The 24,378-nt window shown below is 44.1% G+C and overlaps 1 protein-coding gene across 4 annotated transcripts in view; it reads right to left on the reverse strand.

Annotated features, from left to right (window-relative positions):
* TRAK2 (trafficking kinesin protein 2) overlaps positions 1 to 24,378 on the reverse strand; it is a 79,643-nt gene that overhangs the window by 23,366 nt on the left and 31,899 nt on the right. For 2 of the 4 annotated variants that reach the window (XM_074967917.1, XM_074967918.1), the window contains exon 3: positions 22,572 to 22,766. The exons of the other annotated variants lie outside the window; for them this stretch is intronic. In XM_074967917.1, coding sequence (XP_074824018.1) covers positions 22,572 to 22,766 — 195 coding nt within the window. The remainder of the gene's footprint in view (positions 1 to 22,571; positions 22,767 to 24,378) is intronic. 4 annotated transcript variants of the gene reach the window in all.

Here is a 24,378-nt window from a genome sequence, read left to right on the forward strand (position 1 = left end):
ACATATGTCTCTGTGAACCTGTGCTGAAACTACTCCTTGCAAATGGTATTTTTTTTCTATTAGCAGTCATATCCCCTTTCCTCAAGGAAAGTTGGCCATTGCTTGATTTGCATTATGTAAGGGGCTTTAAACTAATATTTTTTTAATAAATCAAAATATACACATATAGAATATAGACTATGTCCATTCTGGGCCTCATACTTAATTGTGACACAGGGTTGGAGTAAAGCAGATCTGGTATTCAGTCTGGAAGGAGTAATTATGCAGTGAGTTGCAAAAGAGAGGAGAAAAGGAAAGAATAGCAAAGAGAAGAACAAAGTTGCACTGAATTGTTTTCTAAAATGCTTTCCTAAAAAGTGAAACAAACCAACCCCGTAAATCAAACATTTTCCACCCAAGTAGCTCAGCAGGCATTTACCCCGACCCCTACTGCTCTTTCAGTTTCTATTACATGTATATGCTTGTGTGTGTGTGTTCATTCTAGTCTTAGTTCTCTCAATACTGGATATATAGCATATGTATCTTCCTGTGATCTTATTATGTGCTTTATTCCTCCTTGCTTGTCTCTTTATACCTCCACGACTTCTAGTTCAAATATAACTAGGCTTCCACAAGCATGTCAGCTAGCATGAGTTATGTTTTCGAAGTTATACATTTCTTTATTTATGTACAGATTTATTTACTGTGACAGGGTTGGGCCAGATGGCTACAGGAGAGTAATAGAAGGCAGATATATTAGCCCCAGGTTAATTAGGTCCCTTTTCCCTGGGTAAGGTAACAGGGAAGGTTCCAGAACAATCAGGAGCCTTCTGGAAACAATTAAGACAGGTTGATTAGAACACCTGCAGCCAATCAAGAAGCTGCTAGAATCAATTAAGGCAGGCTAATCAGGGCACCTGGGTTAAAAAGGAGCTCACTTCAGTTTTTGGTGCGCGTGTGAGGAGCTGGGAGCAAGAGGCACTAGGAGCTGAAAGTGAGAACACGGACTGTTGGAGGACTGAGGTGTACAAGCATTATCAGACACCAGAAGGACGGTCCTATGGTGAGGATAAAGAAGGTGTTGGGAGGAGGCCATGGGGAAGTAGCCCAGGGAGTTGTAGCTGTTGCACAGCTGTTCCAGGAGGCTCTCTAGACAGCTGCATTCCACAGGGCCCTGGGCTGGAACCCAGAGTAGAGGGCGGGCCCGGGTTCCCCCCAAATCCTCCCAACTCCTGGTCAGACACAGGAATCGTCAACCTGGACCGTGAGTTCAGAAAAACGGCCAAGCTAAGGGCTGCTGTGAAGCTCCAAGGCGAGCAAATCCGCCAGTAAGTGCAAGACCCAGCAAGGTAGAGCAGGAACTTTGTCACAATACATACTTATGGACTGAACAATGTATATATCATTGTTTCCAATGATCCTATGACCATATGAAATACACAAGTGCTCCTATGCCTCTGATGTATGTACACACACAAAAAAACCATCTAGTCTGCAACCCACCATGTACATTACACACGACAAATCACTAGGAATCATTAAGATACAATAATGTCTGTAGCACATCCCTGTACAAGGGACCCCCCACAAAAAACAACCCCCAATAGGAAAACAGGGCAAAGACAATTTGCAGCCCAAAGACATTTTTCTTTTCCCTGACACGCTATACCTGCTTAGGACACATCATGCCAGGCATATTTTCAAAGGCAAGTTCAGAGAAAAGCAGAGCTCTCATTTAACTTCTCTTGTTTAAAAGCCTTTAAAGTACCTTTGACAAAAATATTAGCTAATTATTCACTTCCTGACAGAAATTATGAATAATTTGCTGCAGTCAGTACTTTTATTGTGTTTTGTATTGGTTTTTTGGGAACTCTGAACTTATTGCTATGTAAATTACAAATTGTGTTTCTGAGCAAGACAGAATCAGAAAAGCTTCCTTATCAAATGACAAATATTCACCATCTTCTTAGCAAGATATGCATTCAACAGGTAGGATTTGCTCTACCACTTTAACAAGAGTCGCCCGTATTTACTGAAAGGAGAAGAGACTCCAAAGCAGGGGTAAGTAAATAGGCAGCCTGCGGGCCAAATCCAGACAGCCAGATGCTTTTGAACGGACCACAAAATCTTTTTATTTACTTATTATTATTATTTTCTCTGGAGTCTGGACCTTGACTATACCTTGACCAAGAAATTTGGACCTTGCCAAAAAATAACTGACGACCCTTGCTCCAAAGCCTCATTTTGCTCACTAGTCTTGATGATTCATGTGCCCACCCACACACAAGCTTCAGCCATTGCAGGTGAAAGAGCATAAGCAGCTCTGTTTTGGTAGACGTTCCTACCATACTTCATTTTAATCAGATCTGGTCAGTGTCCTAATCAGTACTCACCCTTCTTCGTGAAGGTTTACATTCAGTACATGGTTGCTATATTCAGGCCATTTTGGAATTTCCATCCTGCCCACAAATATATATTACCCTGGTAACTGATAATTTATGGAGAGAGAATGGCTTTGGTGCTTTGCTCCACATTCTCAATATTTCCAGACAGTTTAGGACCATGATCACACAGTTTGTTGCACTTTCCACTCTCTCTCACACACTCACCTTGCATAGCGAATGCTGTAAGCAACTCTTCATTTTGATTAGTGTCCTTGTTATCGAGTGCCATATTGCTGTCTCCATTCACATATACAAAGTAGATGTGAAAAAAGATGCTTTGTAGCAGAGGATTACTAAACTGGCATCTCCTGTTGCAGCACAGAGTCCTCTTGCAGCTCACTGAAAAGCACTCCTCAGTATGTACTCAGTGGTTTATTAGAGAAACATGCCTTCAGGCAGCAGGGACCATAAAAAGGAGGAGCTTAACAGCAATAATCTAGAGTTTTCCCCAGATTAGGGTGTAACGCTATACAGACATTGGGAATTGGCCTGCATTATGTGCTTCAGAAGCTTTATCAATCACATTTTCTTTCCTACAAGCACAAGACAAAAGCTTTAACCCCAAGCTTATCAGAAATGAGCTGGTATAGAATTATGGAAATCAAACATAGCAAATGCTTAGCTATTATGTAGCAGGGCGCCCTACAACTAGATTACACTTCAAAGATGTACTCATACTTTGCTTTCATAATATACATGTAACACAAAACACCCCTCAAGGATAGAATGATTGTAATCTCTCTCTTGTCCTCAGTCTGCTCTAACATACAGAAGAGACATGGTGGGTGAGGTAATATCTTTTATTGGACCAACATACAGAAAGCAATATATGTTTGCATTTCAGTGTGCTTGATTCTTTCCCACTGATATGTGACTAGACAAGGTATAGTTGGTTTCTACTAGGAATCACTTTGCACTGGATGAGTTGATTAAACTAGATGGAATAATCCAAAGGGATATGTTCAATGTAAAGACCATCATTCCTCCTTTAATCTCCTCCTTCAGACTCATTATCTCTTCTGGTTTATGTCCAGACACAGATACTTATGTCGTAATGGTAATCAGTCTGAGCTCCAGTATTCCCCGATGCATTAAGTTTTAGAATTCTGCCCAGTATACAATACCTTGTCTCAGATTATCTGTGATGTTCACAGTGGACAAGGTATTACATTTACATAGGGCTTGTCTGCACTGTAATGAGTTCTACAAGGGTGTGATTTCTAATGCACAATAACATGTTGCGATTCAGGGAGGAGTTCCTCGGCCGGGGGAGAAGGCGATTTAGTAGGATCTGGGCAAGGATCTTCCCAGTGATGGAGAGGAGGGCAATACCTCTGTAGTTCCTACACAAAGATTTGTACCCTTTCTTGAATATTGCAACAATGTTGGTGTTCTTAAAGTCAGGTGGAATTTCTTCACAGGTCCAGATTTTGTCAAGGAGTTGGCAAAGTTTATGCTGGAGCCTTGTTCCACCAACTTTAAAAACCTCAGCTGGGATGCCATCTGGGCCTGGTGCCTTGTGATTTTTTTGTCTGGGTGATGGCATGCTGACTTCCTCAGAAGATGGGGGATTAGCAAGGTGTTCCATTGTCAAGTGTTGTGGCATAGACTCTATGGTGTCTTCAGAGATCGTGGATTCGCTGTTTAGTAGGCTCTCAAAGCATTGTTTAATGGCCGCATTATCCTTGAGAAGGATGGAGCCATTCTGGGAACGTAAAGGGGTTGAGTGTTTGGCCCATATATAGCTTCTCATGTCATCCTAGTCTACGAAACCCTGAATCTCAGCGGCCTTCTTTTGCCACCACTGAGTTTGGAGGTCACTTAGCCTCCTTTGACTTTGAGCAGGTGATAAGCCTCATGTTTTCATTGGTTAGAGAAATCATTTTGCCAGTCACAGAATGCAGTTCTTTTCTGTTGAATTAATGCTAGGATTTCCTTGTTGTTTTCGCCAAACCAGTCTTGGTGCAGATGGGTGGAATATCTTAAAGTTTCAGCACATGCACTGTGAATGGTGTTTTTAAGTTGATCCCAGTGCTCTTGAATGTCAGTGACGTCATCAGGCAAGTTAGAGAGTTTCTCAGACAGGTGTTGCTGGAACATTTCGCAGCTGGCTTGGTCCTGAAGTGCTTTGACATTGTACTGCTTTCACTTAGTCTTTGGGCGTTTGTGGTGTGATGGAGCGAGCTGCAGGTACATGACTGACCTTACTAATCGATGGTTTGTTCAACAGTGATCTGTACCTCTTGTGGCTCATGTTATATAGACATCAGCGTAATCTTGAGCTCTGACTATAACCTAGTCAAGGAGATGCCAGTGTTTGGACCAAGGATATTTCCAGGTGGTCTTAAATTTGTTACTCTGCCTAAAGATGGTATTTGTGATGAACAGATCATGCTCCACAGATTTGGTGAGGAAGAGAATACCATTGGGGTTTACATTTCCTACTCCTTCTTTGCATATTGTGCTGCTCGAGAGTTGGGAGTCCCGTCCGACTCTGGCATTGAAATCTCCCAGGAGGATGAGTTTGTCTGCCTTACATGTGGCTGTGAGGACCATATCAAGAGTGCTATAAAACTGCTCCTTGTCGTCTTCCTCATCAAATGTTGGGGTGTATGCACTGATGATCGTGGCATATTGGTTATTGCTGAGCTTGAGCCGAAGAGTCATGAGATGCTCGTTGATCCCCATGGGAAGCTCCAAAAGCTGAATGGCAATCTCATTTTTGATGGCAAAGCCAATCCCGTGAATGCATCTCTCTTCAGGTGGCTTTCCTTTCCAAAAGAAGGTGTAGCCACCTCCATTCTCTTTTAGTTGGCCCTCAGGCATTGTCTCACTAAGAGCTGCAATGTCAATGTTGAGTCTTACCAATTCTCTGGCAATTATGGCAGTTCTTCTTTCTGGGCATTCAATGTGCTGAGAGTCCATAAGGGTGCAGACATTCCAGGTGGCGAAATTCATTGTCTTATATCTTTTGTTTTGGCTACGGAGTTGAGTGATCCCACTGGATGCGGCCATCCAGTTGGAAGAGTGTTAGCCTATGTTTGGGGTACCTTTTCTATCCCCCTCCCCATTTGGGGTGAGCAGAGGGGATCTTAAAAAAGGTCTGCTCATTCATAGCTACTGCTACCGAAAGGCACTTCTGTCTCATCCAAGCACAAGATGACCGTCACACGGCTGCCGCCTGCGTACACATTTGTGATTAAAGACTCCCAGAGAACACTGCTCCTGTCGTCAGGGCTTTGTGCGGGTGAGAGGCCTTTGGCAGAGGCCTGCACATGAAATCTTTTAATGTGGGGAAACCGGTGCACAGACGGTGTGTGACCACACGAGACTTGGCAGGAGGAAAACCCTGGCCCAGTGGCAAGGAGATCCAAGACAACCAGGGGCCTCCCTCCTGCTGCAGCCCTCATCTGCCTTTTAGCTGCAGAGTATTAAAAGGTCTTCTATATGTGCCTGATCCACCGTTGGGGGTCTTGTGAAGTTTGGACGATTAGCCAGGAGCCTGGCCTCAGACCTTCTTGCCAAGAGGGATCCTACCAGGAGTACGAAAGCTCCGGACTATGCCGCTCTGAGGGTCTTAAGCCAGTGTGGCTTCAGGCCATCCTCATGCACAACTGATATGATCTTCGTGGGCACAACAGATTCAGGAGAAGTACAGAGAGCAACACCAGGAACTGTTCATGGCATTCATCAAGCTAACCAAGGCCTCTGACTCTATCAATAGTGATGCCCTGTGAAAGGTGTTGTGTACGTTTGCCTGTACACAGAAATACATTTCCATCATCAGACTACTCAATGATGAGTTGACTGCCATTATTCTGTGCAATGGCTCAGAGACCGAACCATTCATCATTCGCACTGGTGTCAAGCAGGGCTGTCATTGCTCCAACACTCTGTTAGGGGGCTTATTCCTTCACCCACTTACTTCCCTGGTCCTTCTCGCATGAGCAGAGAGCAACAATACCCGAAGTCCAAAGGTGCAAACAATTCGATGTTTATTGGGGTGAACTTCCAGCAAGCATGATTCCAGTTTCCTTCCTTAGTGTCCCCCTTCCCAGCTCTGACACCACAGAGGCTTACCTGTGTCCCTGTTCCCATTTCCCCCTTTAGCTAAACATGATTCCAATTTCCCCACCCCCATTCCCTGTTCCCATTTCCCCCTTTAGCAAAACATGATTCCAATATCCCCACCCCCATTCCCTGTTCCCATTTCCCCCACACCCCCACCCACTTCCTGATTGACTGCAGACTATATAGTAAAACTTGAGTTCTGCTTTGCTATACCTTAGCCAATCATTTTCCTGAAATTTAACTAACCAATCCTAACATATTGTAACATGATTATGTAACCAATTATATCCCACCACCTTAATTAGTTTACACCCAGCAAAATTAATTATACAGCAGACCGAAACAATCACAGAACCAGACAGAGATTATACAAACAATAGCAAAGTGGGAACTATAATGACAAAACAATACAGAAGTGAGGATTTCACATCCCAGCTATTGATAAGTGAGTTCTTGCCAGACAAGATGCCATCAAACTAAGTTTCCTTTTACATTTTCTAGGCACTTCCCTTTCTCTGGAGGCGATAGGCACTATCAGGACAGGACTGTATTCCTAACAGCCCAATAGCACCTTATTTCAATGTGACTAGTTTGGAATGTGAGGAGGTAACAGGTCGCTTCCCAGCTTATGGCTGCCTCTGTTGCTTAGCTAAAGATCTTAGCTTAAGCACAGGGCCTCAGACCGTCACAGTAAGAGAAGGACCTTACGCTGGCAGACAGTGATTTTGATTCTTTCTTTTATACCTCTAACTAGCCAAGTGATAAGAATACACTTAAATTCTTAGAGTATAGGCCTTTCCAGACAGGCCTGAATATCTATATCCTAACACACTCTTCTCCATTTACCTTGCTGTGATGCCGATTCTCATCCATGACTGCCTTTCTGATGGAATTGGGATTGAGCATCATATAGACCGTCAACTCCTCAATCTCCGACATTTCCAAACAAAAATCTAAGATCACGAGAATTGGAATCACTGAACTTCAGTATGCAGATGACTGCGTCATTCTCTCTTTCACACACACACACACACACACACACACACACACACACACACACACACACACACACAGGGCGACCTACATCTTTTTGCAGATGCCTATCGCAGCCTGGGTCTCTCTCTCAACGTCGGGAAAACCAAGGTACTCTACCAGCCCTCACCTGCACAAACTACTCTTTGTACTCCACAAATTATCATCAGCAGGACCATTTTCCATACCTTGGCAGCCACTTCTCCCAAACAGCCAGCATTGACACAGAAATTGAATACAGGATCCACTGTGCCAGCACATCCTTTGGAAGACTACTTAGCTGAGTCTTCAATGACAGAGATCTGCAAACAGGCACGAAGATCCTGGCTTACAAGGCAGTGGTTATCCTCACCCTTCTCTATGGGTGAGAGACCTGGGTAACCTACAGATGACATCTCAAGTGGCTGGAGTGGTTCCAGCAGCGCTGCCTCAGGAGGATTCTCAGGATCAGCAGGGAAGACCGACGCACTAACATCAGCATTCTCTCTGCAGCCAACATGAGCAGTATAGAGGCACAGGTCATGGAACACCAACTCTGCTGGACTGGCCACTATGTACAGTGGTGCCACACCATACACCAAGCCACAGCTCACTTTGAAGAGAACAGATGTACTCATGGGACAGAGAAGCTACAAAGGAGCTGTCCCACCTGTCACTTCTGTGGGAAAATCTGCAGGGCACATATTGGGCTCCTCAGCCACTTAAAAACCTGCCAATGAACCTCCATGGCAGACATCATCCTTGCATCGAGGGATAGCTGAAGAAGAACGTGTTGCACAATAATTTGTCCTCTAGACCCAGCTGGTGCACACTAAAGATTCTTTAGTGTGCTCTAAGATAGTTTATAGCATTAACATGTAGTTAGTATGCATCAGCTGTGTCTACACAGACTAATTCAAGTGCAACACATTAGCGTGCTTTAGACAACACATCCTTGTGAAACTCATTACCCCAATATGTAGACACGCCCATAGTGTTAAATGTCCAGTGTTTAAATCAGTATTTATACAATGATACTAGGATCTAAGCTACTGTTAGTGTATTGGGCCCAATATACTTTAGAACTGTTATTTTTACAGGAACAAAAGTAATACTGACTTGAAGATGGTCTCAGAAGAACCATCTCAACTAGCATATGGAAGCTCTTTTGAGGAGGTCTAGAAAAAGCTGAAAGCATATTGCAAAGATTGGCTTGTACTTTTTACTACACTGAGTAGGTCAGATTCTGCTCCCCGTACACTGATATAAATCTGGAATAATTTCATTAAGGTCAATTCAGTTACTCAGGATTTACACAAGTATAACAGATTAGAATATAAGAAGAGGAGTACTTGTGGCACCTTAGAGACTAACCAATTTATTTGAGCATAAGCTTTCGTGAGCTACAGCTCACTTCATCGGATGCATACTGTGGAAAGTACAGAAGATCTTTTTATACACACAAACCATGAAAAAATGGGTGTTTACCACTACAAAAGGTTTTCTCTCCCCCCACCCCACTCTCCTGCTGGTAATAGCTTATCTAAAGTGATCACTCTCCTTACAATGTGTATGATAACCAAGTTGGGCCATTTCCAGCACAAATCCAGGGTTTAACAAGAACGTCCGGTGGGGGAGGGGGGTAGGAAAAAACAAGGGGAAATAGCTTACCTTGCATAATGACTTAGCCACTCCCAGTCTCTAGTCAAGCCTAAGTTAATTGTATCCAATTTGCAAATGAATTCCAATTCAACAGTCTCTTGCTGGAGTCTGGATTTGAAGTTTTTCTGTTGTAATATCGCAACTTTCACGTCTGTAATCGCGTGACCAGAGAGATTGAAGTGTTCTCCGACTGGTTTATGAATGTTATAATTCTTGACATCTGATTTGTGTCCATTTATTCTTTTACGCAGAGACTGTCTAATTTGACCAATGTACATGGCAGAGGGGCATTGCTGGCACATGATGGCATATATCACATTGGTGGATGTGCAGGTGAACGAGCCTCTGATAGTGTGGCTGATGTGATTAGGCCCTGTGATGGTCTCCCCTGAATAGATATTTGGGCACAGTTGGCAACGGGCTTTGTTGCAAGGATAGGTTCCTGGGTTAGTGGTTCTGTTGTGCGGTATGTGGTTGCTGGTGAGTATTTGCTTCAGGTTGGGGGGGCTGTCTGTAGGCAAGGACTGGCCTGTCTCCCAAGATTTGTGAGAGTGTTGGGTCACCCTTCAGGATAGGTTGTAGATCCTTAATAATGCGTTGGAGGGGTTTTAGTTGGGGGCTGAAGGTGACGGCTAGTGGCGTTCTGTTATTTTCTTTGTTAGGCCTGTCCTGTAGTAGGTGACTTCTGGGAACTCTTCTGGCTCTATCAATCTGTTTCGTCACTTCCGCAGGTGGGTATTGTAGTTGTAAGAATGTTTGATAGAGATCTTGTAGGTGTTTGTCTCTGTCTGAGGAGTTGGAGCAAATGCGGTTGTATCGCAGAGCTTGGCAGTAGACAATGGATCGTGTGGTCATTTTTTGAATTTAAGGGCAACCCAGGATCTACCCCGCCCTTCCCCAAAGCCCCACCCTGCTCATTCCACCTCCCCCCACCCCCCCGTCTGTAGGGGTTGGTATGTCTCTCAGAATCCACTGCCTGTTATTCTGAGCCAGTCTCTGCATCAAGAAAATGATAAAGTAAATAAATACAATTTGCAACTCTCCTTGAAAGTGTCCAGAGTTCAACAGGTGTGCCAGTCATTAATGACAGGATTACTTATTGAGTGTAATGGTTTTCTTTTTAATTCCTGTAGCGTGCCTAGTGACCACTGTAGGGACAAATCCTAACAATAAAAATATACAAAAACATCCAGACTACATGGAACTCTAAATCCTAAAATGGGGTAGCTCTTCTTAATAACAATCATTCATCTTACTTGGATGGAGTTTCACTGTATTTATTAAGGAATGCATTATTTTGAAAACTACAAGAGTATTTCTACAGTAACTCCAAAAATCTCTCTCCTGATCAGATTACATTTTTCCTTCTAGAAGGGATATTTTTCTTTGAATTTCCTTTTTTTTAAGATTTAAGTAAAATTACTACCCACTCTATTGCCTCGATTACAATCAGTTAATAGAACAATTAACTTTCTGAGGGGTTTTTGTTTTGTTTTACATCTTGCATCTTACTCTGAAGGCTACGAATTCAGTCTCTGATGGACTGCTCAAAGGGCCTCGTGTGTGAGAACACTTTGATACTGAAAAACTGCACTTTCAGACACTGAAAACAAAAGTACTTCAGTAAAGATTGTAAAGTTTTTTTCAAATCTAAGTGAACTGCGTGGCCTCAATTTTTTCTGGGCTCAGAGGCAAGAACACACCCTATTGATATACAGCAGTGTGCTTCAAGGCGATAGTAAAGCTTTCACTTTACTTGTTTTTTAAATTTGCTTATCAGAAAACTAGGGCAATAAAACAGTCTAGTCAATATTTAAACATCTGACACATTTAGACAGAATTCTGAACTGAACCGTTGAGTCAGAGAACAAAATTCTGTTTAGATTGTGGGACATCATCTCAAGCCAAATTCAGATAATTCCCTTTTATTACTATACTCCCTAGGAGAAAACCCACAGACTAATGACAAAATCTTCTTAGTGCAGGCATGTACAAGGAAAATTTGTTTCACAGTGAATATTATATTATGTCCAAACACAATATTAACCCCTACTAAAAGCTACTTTCTTCCAGTTGCTGTATGAGAAGTCATTTGATTTCGCTATTTTCCTGGGGAAAATATGTACCTTGTGCCCCTACCAATTCATCAAAATACTCAAAGATTCTCCCACCCCCACATTCAATCCTTTTGGCAGCCTACTATGCCATTTCATTTTAACAAATTCAAATTCAAACTCTTCAAGAATGCTCTATGACCGGGCCATTTTCTCCCTGAAAAATTGCCAGCTTTACTATCAGGATTGATGGGAACTAGGGCTGTCGATTAATTGCACTTAACTCACGTGATTAACGCAAAAAGTTAATCACGATAAAAAAATTAATCGCACTGTTAAACAATAGAATACCAATTGAAATTTATTAAATATTTTTGGATGTTTTTCTACATTTTCAAATATATTGATTTCTATTACAACACAGAATACAAAGTGTACAGTGCTCACTTTATATTATTATTTTTTATTACAAATATTTGCACTGTAAAATAAAATACTATTTTTCAATTCACCTCATGCAAGTACTGTAGCACAGTCTCTTTATTGTGAAAGTGTAACTTACAAATGTAGATTTTTTTTTTTTTTTTTTTAACATAACTGCACTCAAAAACAAAACAATGCAAAACTTTGGAGCCAACAAGTCCACTCAGTCCTAATTCTTGTTCAGCCAATCACTAAGACAAAGAAGTTTGCTTACATTTATGGAAGATAATGCTGCCTGCTTCTTATTTACAATGTCACCTAAAAGTGAGAACAGGCATTCGCATGACACTTTTATAGCAGGCATTGCAAGGTATTTACTTGCCAGATATGCTAAATGTTCATGTGCCCCTTCATGCTTCAGCCACCATTCCAGAGGATATGCTTCCATGCTGATGATGCTCGTTTTTAAAAAAAAGAAAAAGCATTCAGTAAATTTGTGGCTGAACTCCTTGGGGGGAAATTGTATGTCTCCTGCTCTGTTTTACCTGCATTCTGCCATATATTTCATTTTATAGCATTCTTGGATGATGACCCAGCAGATGTTCGTTTTAAGAACACTTTCACAGCAGATTTGACAAAACGCAAAGAAGGCACCAATGTGAGATTTCTAAAAATAGCTACAGCACTTGACTCAAGGTTTAAGAATCTAAAGTGTTGCCCAAAATCTGAGAGGGACGAGGTGTGGAGCATGCTTTCAGAAATCTTAAAAGAGCAACACTCTAATGCGGGAACTACAGTACCCGAACCACCAAAAAAGAAAATCAACCTTCTGCTGGTGGCATCTGACTCAGATGATGAAAATGAATATGCGTCGGTCCACTCAGCTTTGGATTGTTATCGAGCAGAACCCGTCATCAGCACAGATGCACGTCCTCTGGAATGGTGGTTGAAGCTTGAAGGGACATATGAATCTTTAGCACATCTGGCATGTAAATATCTTGCGACGCCAGCTACAACACTGCCATGCGAATGTCTTTTTTCACTTTCAGGTGACATGGTAAACAAGAAGAGGGCAGCATTATCTCCTGGAAATTGTAACCAAACTTGTCTGAGTGATTGGCTGAAGTAGGACTGAGTGGCTGTGTAGGCTCTAAAGCAGGGGTGGGCAAACTTTTTGGCCCGAGGGCCACATCTGGGTATGGAAATTGTATGGTGGGCCATGAATGCTCACAAAATCGGGGTTAGGGTGCACGAGGGGGCGAGGGCTCTGGCTGGGGCTGGGGATGAGAAGTTTGGGGTGTAAGAGGGTGCTCCAGACTGGGACCGAGGGGTTTGGCGTGTGGGAGGGGGCTGGGGAAGGAGATCGGGGCACGGGAGGAGCTCAGGGGTGCAGGCTCCAGGCGGCACTTAACTCAAGCAGCTCCCGGAAGCAGACACTTGTCTCCCCTCCGGCTCCTAGGTGGAGCCGCAGCCAGGCAGCTCTGCATGTGGACCCGTCCGCAGGTGCCGCCCATGCAGCTCCCACTGGCCGCAGTTCCTGGCCAATGGGAGCTGCAGGGGCGACACTTGGGGCGGGGGCAGCGTGCAGAACCCCCTGGCTGCTCCTATGGGTAGGAGCAGTAGGGGGACGTGACGCTGCTTCCGGGAGCTGTGCAGAGCTGCGGCATGTGCGCATGGAGCAGCACCAGACCCCACTCCCCAGAGGGAGTTCGAGGGCCAGATTAAATCGGCTGGTGGACCGGATGTGGCCCGCGGGTCATAGTTTGCCCACCCTTGCTCTAATGTTTTAGATTGTTTTGTTTTTGAATGCAGTTATTTTTTGTACATAATTCTACATTTGTAAGTTCAACTTTCATGATAAAGAGATTGCACTACAGTACTTGTATTAGGTGAATTGAAAAATACTATTTCTTTTGTTTTTTACAGTGAAAATATTTGTAATCAAAATAAATATAAAGTGAGCACTGTACACTTTGTATTCTGTGTTGTAATTGAAATCAATGCATTTGAAAATGTAGAAAATATCCAAAATATTTAAATAAATTGTATTCTATTATTGTTTACTCGCGTGATTAATCACGATTAATTTTACAGCCCTAATGAGAACATAACCAATTGATAGTCACTGAATTTGTCTGCCCTTCCAGCATGTGAAATGATCAATGCTGATCGGATTCTTACTGCAGTTAAAAAATATTTGCCATTTGCAGGGAATCTTTTAAGACAAAGAATCCCAAAGCACTTCACATGTGAGTCCAGTCCTGCAAGATACTAAGCACCCTTACTTCTGAACAACAAATAGGAAAAGAGGTTGTTCAGTATCTGATATCATCAGGCCCTACACAAACAAAGCAGCAGTGAAATGCAGCCACCTCTGAGGTGGAAGGTGGCAATGAACTGGCATTCAATAAACTACTACACAGCATGCCAAGAATGGACATTTTTGCAGAAGGCATTGGGGCACACCCTTATTCTTACAAAAATGGCCACAGGATCATTAAGGTTCACATAGAGTAGACAGCAACTTTGTTTTCATTTGAAAGACTTTAACCCCTGGAACTCCCTGGTAGCCAGTTTTTCTATTTCAGAGGTGTAAAGCTCCAGGACAACGCTGTGATTTACACCTGTGGGTCTAGGGAGTCTATGCCTACCTACACTGCTTAGACACTGTTACCCTGCAGAAGAAATATCAGTTTTTTCAACTCTAGCTGAGATGGGGGGGGGAAATGATACACAGCAGTATAACTTTACCCAAAGCATGAACTATCATTCTCATGGCTTCAGCATTTTGGAATCTCATTAAGAATATTTCAGGTTAATACCTTCATCAACTGACTGCTGAGGATTTGTGACTTAAAAGGTTCAGTAAAACCTCAGTTTCTCTCTCTATAATAACCTCGAGTTATGGGGTAGTAGCCACTGTCAACAGTGAATTTAATTTTTATGTTCCAACTACTTTGCTGCTTACCTGAAAGCCTATTAAGTCTAAATGTATAAAATGCTTCCATTTCAGTTTATCTAGTAATTTATTTGTAAAAGATGGTATTATGATATCAAACCTTGACTTTTAAATGTTCTCAATTAAGGTTAAATTGTTAAAGCTAAGAATGCACTCAACTGAAGTTAGTTTTCAAGTGCAAGCCTCTAGGTAGATTAGAGACAATTTAACTTAGTAGAGGACACTTTGAATGATAGAACCAAACTTTATTTAAGGGAAAAATAATTAGTTAAGCAAAACAGGCATACAATTAACCATTTACACTGATGCAACAATTATACTCACATTCAAAGATGGAATGGTACATCATTGGGTGATCAGACCATTGACAACAGAATGAAGTATAGCCTTATAATCCTGTAACCTAACGGTACCTTTTGGTGTTAATTTGCGCTCTCCACAATTTAGCAAGGCTACTCCCGTTATATTCCATTTTAATACTAATTAACACTAAACCTAACTATTATAATACCTATGTTTAGTGCACTACCAAATTCACAGTCCATTTTGGTCAATTTCACAGTCTTAGGATTTTTAAAATAATAAATGTCATGATTTCAGCTATTAAAATCTGAAATTTCATGGTGTTGTAATTGTAAGGGTCTTGACCCACAAAGGAGTTGTGTGGGTGGGTGAGGTGTTGCCAGGTTATTGTAGGGGGGTTGTGGTACTGCTACCTTTACTTCTGTGCTGCTGCTGGCGGCGGCACTGCCTTCAGTGCTGGGTGCCCAACCAACAGCCGCCGCTCTCAGGCCTCCCAACTCTGAAAGCAGTGCAGAAGTAAGGGCAGCAATATCGTGACACCCCCCCTAAAATAACCTTGTGACCCCCCCCTGCAACTCCCTTTTGGGTCGGGACCCCCGTTTGAGATACGCTGGTCTTCCCCCGTGAAATCTGTATAGTATACGGTAAAAGCACATAAAAGACCAGATTTCACGAGGGGAGACCAGATTTCATGGTCCTTGATGTGTTTTTCATGGTTGTGAATTTGGGAAGGCCCCAACTATATTCTAATTTCCACCACCTTTTCATTGGCTCTTTACATTACACATAATTTAAATTAACATCTGCACCAATATCCTTCCATGCTATCAGTACAGATAGCATTTTAATAAAATATTCAAAATTCTCTAAACACTTGTTAAAAACTCTGCTAGAACCAGTTATAATCAGAAACACAGCCACAACGTAAGCCTGGGTCATTTCCTCACTAAATTAAATTTTCCTATCTTACTGTCTCCAACTTATCGCTAACTTTTACTTAAACTAACAAACTCAGTTTCCCATACTCCTCTATATAGTACATAGCCTAACTTAACCAAAACCTAATTTCTACTTATTTCTCAACCTAACACATCCTATAGGATACAAATGTTTTATGTACTAAAAGTTCTCTAAAAATGTTTTTCCTGACAGTGAACATGACAATATATTTATACAGTACATTAATTTGAAAAGGACACCACACCAAGATGATTTAGGCTAAAAATTAGCTTTGGTAAGAACAAGGTTTTACCAAACTAAAGCAGAAATATTGTAACTATACTTTTGTTTCAAATTTCAATGGAAACAGTGATCTGGATTTAAATGTTGCCTTAGGGTATGTCTACACTACGGAATAAGGTCGAATTTATAGAAGTCGGTTTTTTAGAAATCGGTTTTATATATTCGAGTGTGTGTGTCCCCACAGAAGTGCATTAAGTGCATTAACTTGGCGGAGTGCTTCCACAGTATCGAGGCTAGAGTCGACTTCCAGAGCGTTGCACCGTGGGTAGCTATCCCACAGTTCCCGCAGTCTCCGCTGCCCATTGGAATTCTGGGTTGAGATCCCAATGCCTGATGGGGCTGAAACATTGTCGCGGGTGGTTCTGGCTACATATCGTCAGTCCCCCCTTCCCTCCCTCCCTCCCTCCGTGAAAGCAAGGGCAGACAATTGTTTCGCGCCTTTTTTCCCGAGTTACCTGTGCGGACGCCATACCACCGCAACCATGGAGCCTGCTCAGGTAACCGTCACCGTATGTCTCCTGGGTGCTGGCAGACGCGGTACGGCATTGCTACACAGTAGCAGCAACCCATTGCCTTCTGGCAGCAGACGGTACAATACGACTGGCAGCCGTCCTCGTCATGTCCGAGGTACTCCTGGTCGCCTGTGTGAGGTCGATCAGGAGCGCCTGGGCAGACATGGGCGCAGGGACTAAATTTTTAGTGACTTGACCAGGTCATTCTCTTAAGTCCGGCAGTCAGTCCTATTGAACCGTCTTATGGTGAGCAGGCAGGCAATATGTCCTTCTGCACCGTCTGCTGCCAGCCAAAGATGTAAAAGATAGATGGAGTGGATCAAAACAAGAAATAGACCAGATTTGTTTTGTACTCATTTGCCTTCTCCCCTGTCTAGGGGACTCATTCCTCTAGGTCACACTGCAGTCACTCACAGAGAAGGTGCAGCGAGGTAGATCTAGCCATGTATCAATCAGAGGCCAGGCTAACCTCCTTGTTCCAATAAGAACAATAACTTAGGTGCACCATTTCTTATTGGAACCCTCCGTGAAGTCCTGCCTGAACTACTCCTTGATGTAAAGCCACCCCCTTTGTGGATTTTAGCCCCCTGAAGCCAACCCTGTAAGCCGTGTCGTCAGTCGCCCCTCCCTCCGTCAGAGCAACGGCAGACAATCATTCTGCGCCTTTTTTCTGTGCGGACGCCATACCAAGGCAAGCATGGAGGCCGCTCAGCTCACTTTGGCAATTAGGAGCACATTAAACACCACACGCATTATCCAGCAGTATATGCAGCACCAGAACCTGGCAAAGCGCTATCGGGCGAGGAGGCGACGTCAGCGCGGTCACGTGAGTGATCAGGACATGGACACAGATTTCTCTGAAAGCATGGGCCCTGCCAATGCATGCATAATGGTGCTAATGGGGCAGGTTCATGCTGTGGAACGCAGATTCTGGGCTCGGGAAACAAGCACAGACTGGTGGGACCGCATACTGTTGCAGGTCTGGGACGATGCCCAGTGGCTGTGAAACTTTCGCATGCGTAAGGGCACTTTCATGGTACTTTGTGACTTGCTTTCCCCTGCCCTGAAGCGCATGAATACCAAGATGAGAGCAGCCCTCACGGTTGAGAAGCGAGTGGCGATAGCCCTGTGGAAGCTTGCAACGCCAGACAGCTACCGGTCAGTTGGGAATCAATTTGGAGTGGGCAAATCTACTGTTGGGGCTGCTGTGATGCAAGTAGCCCACGCAATCAACGATCTGCTGATATCAAGGGTAGTGACCCTGGGAAATGTGCAGGTCATAGTGGATGGCTTTGCTGCAATGGGATTCCCTAACTGTGGTGGGGCCATAGACGGAACCCATATCCCTATCTTGGCACCGGAGCACCAAGCCGGCGAGTACATAAACCGCAAGGGGTACTTTTCAATAGTGCTGCAAGCTCTGGTGGATCACAAGGGACGTTTCACCAACATCAACGTGGGATGGCCGGGAAAGGTACATGACGCTCGCATCTTCAGGAACTCTGGTCTGTTTCAAAAGCTTCAAGAAGGGACTTTATTCCCAGACCAGAAAATAACTGTTGGGGATGCTGAAATGCCTACAGTTATCCTTGGGGACCCAGCCTGCCCCTTAATGCCATGGCTCATGAAGCCGTACACAGGCAGCCTGGACAGTAGTCAGGAGCTGTTCAACTACAGGCTGAGCAAGTGCAGAATGGTGGTAGAATGTGCATTTGGATGTTTAAAGGCGCGCTGGCGCAGTTTACTGACTTGCTTAGACCTCAGCGAAACCAATATTCCCACTGTTATTACTGCTTGCTGTGTGCTCCACAATATCTGTGAGAGTAAGGGGGAGACGTTTATGGCGGGGTGGGAGGTTGAGGCAAATCGCCTGGCTGCTGGTTACGCGCAGCCAGACACCAGGGCGGTTAGAAGAGCACAGGAGGGTGCGGTACGCATCAGAGAGGCTTTGAAAACCAGTTTCATGACTGGCCAGGCTACGGTGTGAAAGTTCTGTTTGTTTCTCCTTGATGAAACCCCCCGCCCCTTGGTTCACTCTACTTCCCTGTAAGCTAACCACCCTCCCCTCCTCCCTTTGATCACCGCTTGCAGAGGCAATAAAGTCATTGTTGCTTCACATTCATGCATTCTTTATTCATTCATCGCACAAATAGGGGGATGACTACCAAGGTAGCCCAGGAGGGGTGGTGGAGGAGGGAAGGAAAATGCCACACAGCACTTTAAAAGTTTACAACTTTAAAATTTATTGAATGCCAGCCTTCTTTTTTTTGGGCAATCCTCTGTGGTGCAGTGGCTGGTTGGCCGGTGGCCCCCCCACCGCGTTCTTGGGCGTCTGGGTGTGGAGGCTATGGAACTTGGGGAGGAGGGCGGTTGGTTACACAGGGGCTGTAGTGGCAGTCTGTGCTCCAGCTGCCTTTGCTGCAGCTCAACCATACACTGGAGCATACTGGTTTGGTCCTCCAGCAGCCTCAGCATTGAATCCTGCCTCCTCTCATCACGCTGCCGCCACAGTCGAGCTTCAGCCCTCTCTTCAGCCCGCCACTTACTCTCTTCAGCCCGCCACCTCTCCTCCTGGTCATTTTGTGCTTTCCTGCAGTCTGACATTATTTGCCTCCATGCATTCGTCTGTGCTCTGTCAGTGTGGGAGGACAGCATGAGCTCTGAGAACATTTCATTTCGAGTGCGTTTTTTTTTCTTTCTAATCTTCACTAGCCTCTGGGAAGGAGAAGATCCTGTGATCATTGAAACACATGCAGCTGGTGGAGAAAAAAAAAGGGACAGCGGTATTTAAAAAGACACATTTTATAAAACACTGGCTACACTCTTTCAGGGTAAACCTTGCTGTTAACATTACATACATAGCACATGTGCTTTCGTTACAAGGTCGCATTTTGCCTCCCCCCACCGTGTGGCTACCCCCTCAACCCTTCCCCCTCCCTGTGGCTAACAGCGGGGAACATTTCTGTTCAGCCGCAGGCAAACAGCCCAGCAGGAATGGGCTCCTCTGAGTGTCCCCTGAAGAAAAGCACCCTATTTCAACCAGGTGACCATGGATTATATCTCACTCTCCTGAGGATAACACAGAGAGATAAAGAACCGATGTTGCTTGAACGCCAGCAAACATACACTGCAATGCTTTGTTGTACAATGATTCCCGAGTACGTGTTACTGGCCTGGAGTGGTAAAGTGTCCTACCATGAAGGATGCAATAAGTCTGCCCTCCCCAGAAACCTTTTGCAAAGGCTTTGGGAGTATATCCAGGAGAGCCGCGAATGCCAGGGCAAAGTAATCCTTTCACATGCTTGCTTTTAAACCATGTATAGTATTTTAAAAAGGTACACTCACCGGAGGTCCCTTCTCCGCCTGCCGGGTCCAGGAGGCAGCCTTGGGTGGGTTCGGGGGCTCCAGGTCCAGGGTGAGAAACAGTTCCTGGCTGTCGGGAAAACCGGTTTCTCCGCTTGCTTGCTGTGAGCTATCTACAACCTCGTCATCATCATCATCTTCTTCGTCCCCAAAACCTGCTTCCATATTGCCTCCATCTCCATTGAAGGAGTCAAACAACACGGCTGGGGTAGTGGTGGCTGAACCCCCTAAAATGGCATGCAGCTCATCATAGAAGCGGCATGTTTGGGGCTCTGACCCGGAGAGACCGTTCGCCTCTCTGGTTTTCTGGTAGGCTTGCCTCAGCTCCTTCAGTTTCACGCGGCACTGCTTTGGGTCCCTGTTATGGCCTCTGTCCTTCATGCCCTGGGAGATTTTGACAAAGGTTTTGGCATTTCGAAAACTGGAATGGAGTTCTGATAGCATGGATTCCTCTCCCCATACAGCGATCAGATCCCGTACCTCCCGTTCGGTCCATGCTGGAGCTCTTTTGCGATTCTGAGACTCCATCATGGTCACCTCTGCTGATGAGCTCTGCATGGTCACCTGCAGCTTGCCACGCTGGCCAAACAGGAAATGAGATTCAAAAGTTCGCGGTTCTTTTCCTGTCTACCTGGCCAGTGCGTCTGAGTTGAGAGTGCTGTCCAGAGCGGTCAAAATGGAGCACTCTGGGATAGCTCCCGGAGGCCAATACCGTCGAATTGTGTCCACAGTACCCCAAATTCGACCCGGCAAGGCTGATTTAAGCGCTAATCCACTTGTCAGGGGTGGAGTAAGGAAATCGATTTTAAGAGCCCTTTAAGTCGAAATAAAGGGCTTCATCGTGTGGACGGGTGCAGGTTTACATCGATTTAATGCTGCTAAATTCGACCTAAAGTCCTAGTGTAGACCAGGGCTTATAGTGATTGCAATCCAAAATATCTCAGGTCAGAGCTATTACACAAGAATCAAAGTCAAACTGCCTACATACAAAAGTAAAACTGACTAATCTGTTTTCATTAGCCAATCTGACAGAAATGCTCAGAGCAATACCAAGCATTAGTGTTTTTGGGCTTTTTAATAAAATTAGGTTTCCCTAATCTTAAGGTGTTAATGATCACAGGTAAAGATTTTTTTAAATATGAGTTTTAATTTGACAGCATCTCTTTAGTTATATTGGCTGATCCAATTGCTTTATAACAATAACAGTTCACTTTTTTTTTAAACAAGTAAAACTTCTTTATTAAGAAGAAAATGTGGGTTTTAGGTTGTTCTTATCTCATCTCTTCACATTTGTGTTTACATAGTGTGACAGGGTCGGGCCAGATGACTATAGGAGAGTAATAGAAGGCAGATATATTAGCCCCAGGTTAAGTAGGTCCCTTTTCCCTGGGTAAGGTAACAGGGAAGGTTTTTTTTTTTTTTTAAACAGAAAAAAATTTTTTATAGTAACAATTACAAGAATTACCAAAGAACCAAATCAAAGTATGCAACAAAACAACGCAAACAGAAGGTATAACACAGCAGCTTTCAGGAGGGAGAAGTGTTCAGGCTAGCTAACAGGGAAGGTTCCAGAACAATCAGGAACCTTCTGGAAACAATTAAGACAGACAGGTTGATTAGAACACCTGCAGCCAATCAAGAAGCTGCTAGAATCAATTAAGGCAGGCTAATCAGGGCACCTGGGTTTAAAAAGGAGCTCTCTTCAGTTTTTGGTGCGCGTGTGAGGAGCTGGGAGCAAGAGGCACTAGGAGCTGAGAGAACATGTACTGTTGGAGGACTGAGGATGATAAGCATTATCAGACACCAGGAGGACGGTCCTATGGTGAGGATAAAGAAGGTGTTGGGAGGAGGCCATGGGGAAGTAGCCCAGGGAGTTGTAGCTGTTGCACAGCTGTTCCAGGAGGCACTCTAGACAGCTGCATTCCACAGGGCCCTGAGCTGGGACCTGGAGTAGAGGGTGGGCCCGGGTTCCCCCCAAACCTCCCAACTCCTGGTCCGACACAGGAGGAGTTGACCTGGACTGTGGGTTCATGAAAATGGCCAAACTGAGGGCTGCCGTGAATCTCCGAGATGAGCAAGTCCACCAATAAGCGCAAGACCCACCAAGGTAGAGGAGGAACTTTGTCACAATAGCCATATATTTTAAAACAAAAATGATCAGAAAACAAGTTATAACTGGGACAAATTATGCATGACACTGAGCAATACCTGGTATATTCCAGGTTTCCAGTCATCATACTTAGGGAACCACATGCACTAACACTGTTTCTGCTCCCAATTTCTCCATGAAGCCCAAAGGACTTCAACTGCAATAAAACAGGACTATACCTATGACCCACAGAGCATTACAGCAAGACCCTTTACTGCTTGCGCACAGACTCTAGCTGCTTGGAACAGTAAATTAGAAACATTTCCCTGTGAACAGAGCTTTTTGCTTTGCCTGTGTTCACAATGCTTTGAATCTTTCAGTAATAGAGTACTTTTTAGTCACTTTAATGACTTCATTTCACATGATGCAAAGATCTCCATGATGACCAGAAATACTCACTCATATAACGGAAGGTCTCCTCAGCAAGGACAGGAGAGATGGTTTGGGGGACATGGCTATAGCAGGATGGGGCCTGGAGCCAATCTTGGTTGTCATACGGATACAGAGTATCCACTCGTAGCTTATACTGTGGTAGCTGTTCTTCCAGCATGTTCACCAACTCTACTTCAGGAAAGTCCTCACTGGAGCAGCCATCTGAAGATGAACATGTGCCATGAAACCAAAGCACGCACATTACTATTAAATCTGCTATTTTAAAAACCCACGGGTTTGAAAAGAATTGTTCTACATAAGAGGGATTACACAAGGATATTTCACTTTGACCAGCAAATGAATTTGCACTAGTAGTATGATTTTTTTAATATTAGTATTTGCAAAATCCTTATTCTCCTTAATTGATCCCTTTACTTCTAGTGAATCTAGCAGACTTGCTCATTCTCATAGGCTTCCTGGCTCTGACACATTTAAGTGTTATTATTTGTTTTTAAGTCTCGCTATTAGCTCTCAAAGTCCATCACAGCTCTCCTAACTTCCATGTTACATTTTACGTGCTTTAGGCTGTACTACCTTCTGTAGGCTTTACTCTGCTTGCATTTCACTTTTCTGAAGGAAATCTGTTTGTCTTGAATATCCTCTTGCACCTTTCAATTCAACCACACTTTTTTCTTGCCTTTTGGTTTCTCTCTCAGTTTAGTGACGCACATCCCTTCTGTGACACCCTAATGGTAGAATACATTTCATCTATTCAAAAACTTAGCTTTTTTTTTTTTTTTTTTTTAAACCATGAAAAATGTTATGGATTGGAGTGAACACATGGAGTGACTCCTCCTCACCCCCCAAAATGGAGGGCAGTTTCTAATTCTATCTTTGTATTCTACCAATAGCAAAACGAAAGGAAAGCACCTAGTAGTATATTACATTTAGATACGATCATTTAAAGCACTAATACACCTAGGCCAGATGTATTTCAGCCTGAGTGCCAAATGTATTTCAAAAGGGACACAATCAACACATAGGGACAGATTGTCTGTCTTGTTCTGGTCCCTTTGCACTGTTCAAGAGAGGGGAAATGCCAGAAGCCTGCTGAGGATTCTCCCTGCCCAGGAGAGCAGGTGTCAGCTTAATTGGGTCTGACCTCTGGGCAGGGAGAATCCTCAGCAGGCTTCTGGCATTTCCCCTCTCTGTCTATATCTAACTGGTGTAAGGTCCTTTGGGGACCATACCCAGCTAATGCAGAGAATCAAGGAGCTGTAACTGTTGCTGTTTTTTAGTTTTTCTTTTTCAACCCTCCTGGGTTGTCCTGTGTGGGGGAGGGCAGCCATCTTTTGCCAGGCACTAGCTTGAACTGAGGCACAGCCAACCAAGTTCCTATCCTGCTCCTCCTAGGGTTCTCACAGCCCAGCAGGGAAGCAGGCAATGGAGCAGCTTTTGCTACACTCTCCTCCCATCCCTCCAAGCAGCAGGTGGCCAGCAGCAGCAGGCAAGAGACAACAGCAGCTCAGAGTACTCCCAGGTCTTAACAGGACTTCTCCTGGAGTTACAGTGGAGGCTCTGGGAGGCAGTGCCCCTGAACTCCCGCCTCCATGGTGGCAGGCCTGATTCAAACGTGTCAGTTTATAAGTCACAGGGCATACATAACTGAGGGTACACATTTTCAATTCATAATCAAATACGAGTTTTCTTCTCAGGGACAGTCTGCCTTAAGGGCCACATATTGGACACCCCTCCACAGGCTGTCCACTGAAGGGCTGTATTTTTACCCCACCGTGCATTCTTTATAAACCTCAAAGTTATATCAATGAACTCT

Source organism: Natator depressus, chromosome 11 (assembly GCF_965152275.1).
Source record: "Natator depressus isolate rNatDep1 chromosome 11, rNatDep2.hap1, whole genome shotgun sequence".
Classification (NCBI taxonomy): Eukaryota; Metazoa; Chordata; order Testudines; family Cheloniidae; genus Natator; species Natator depressus.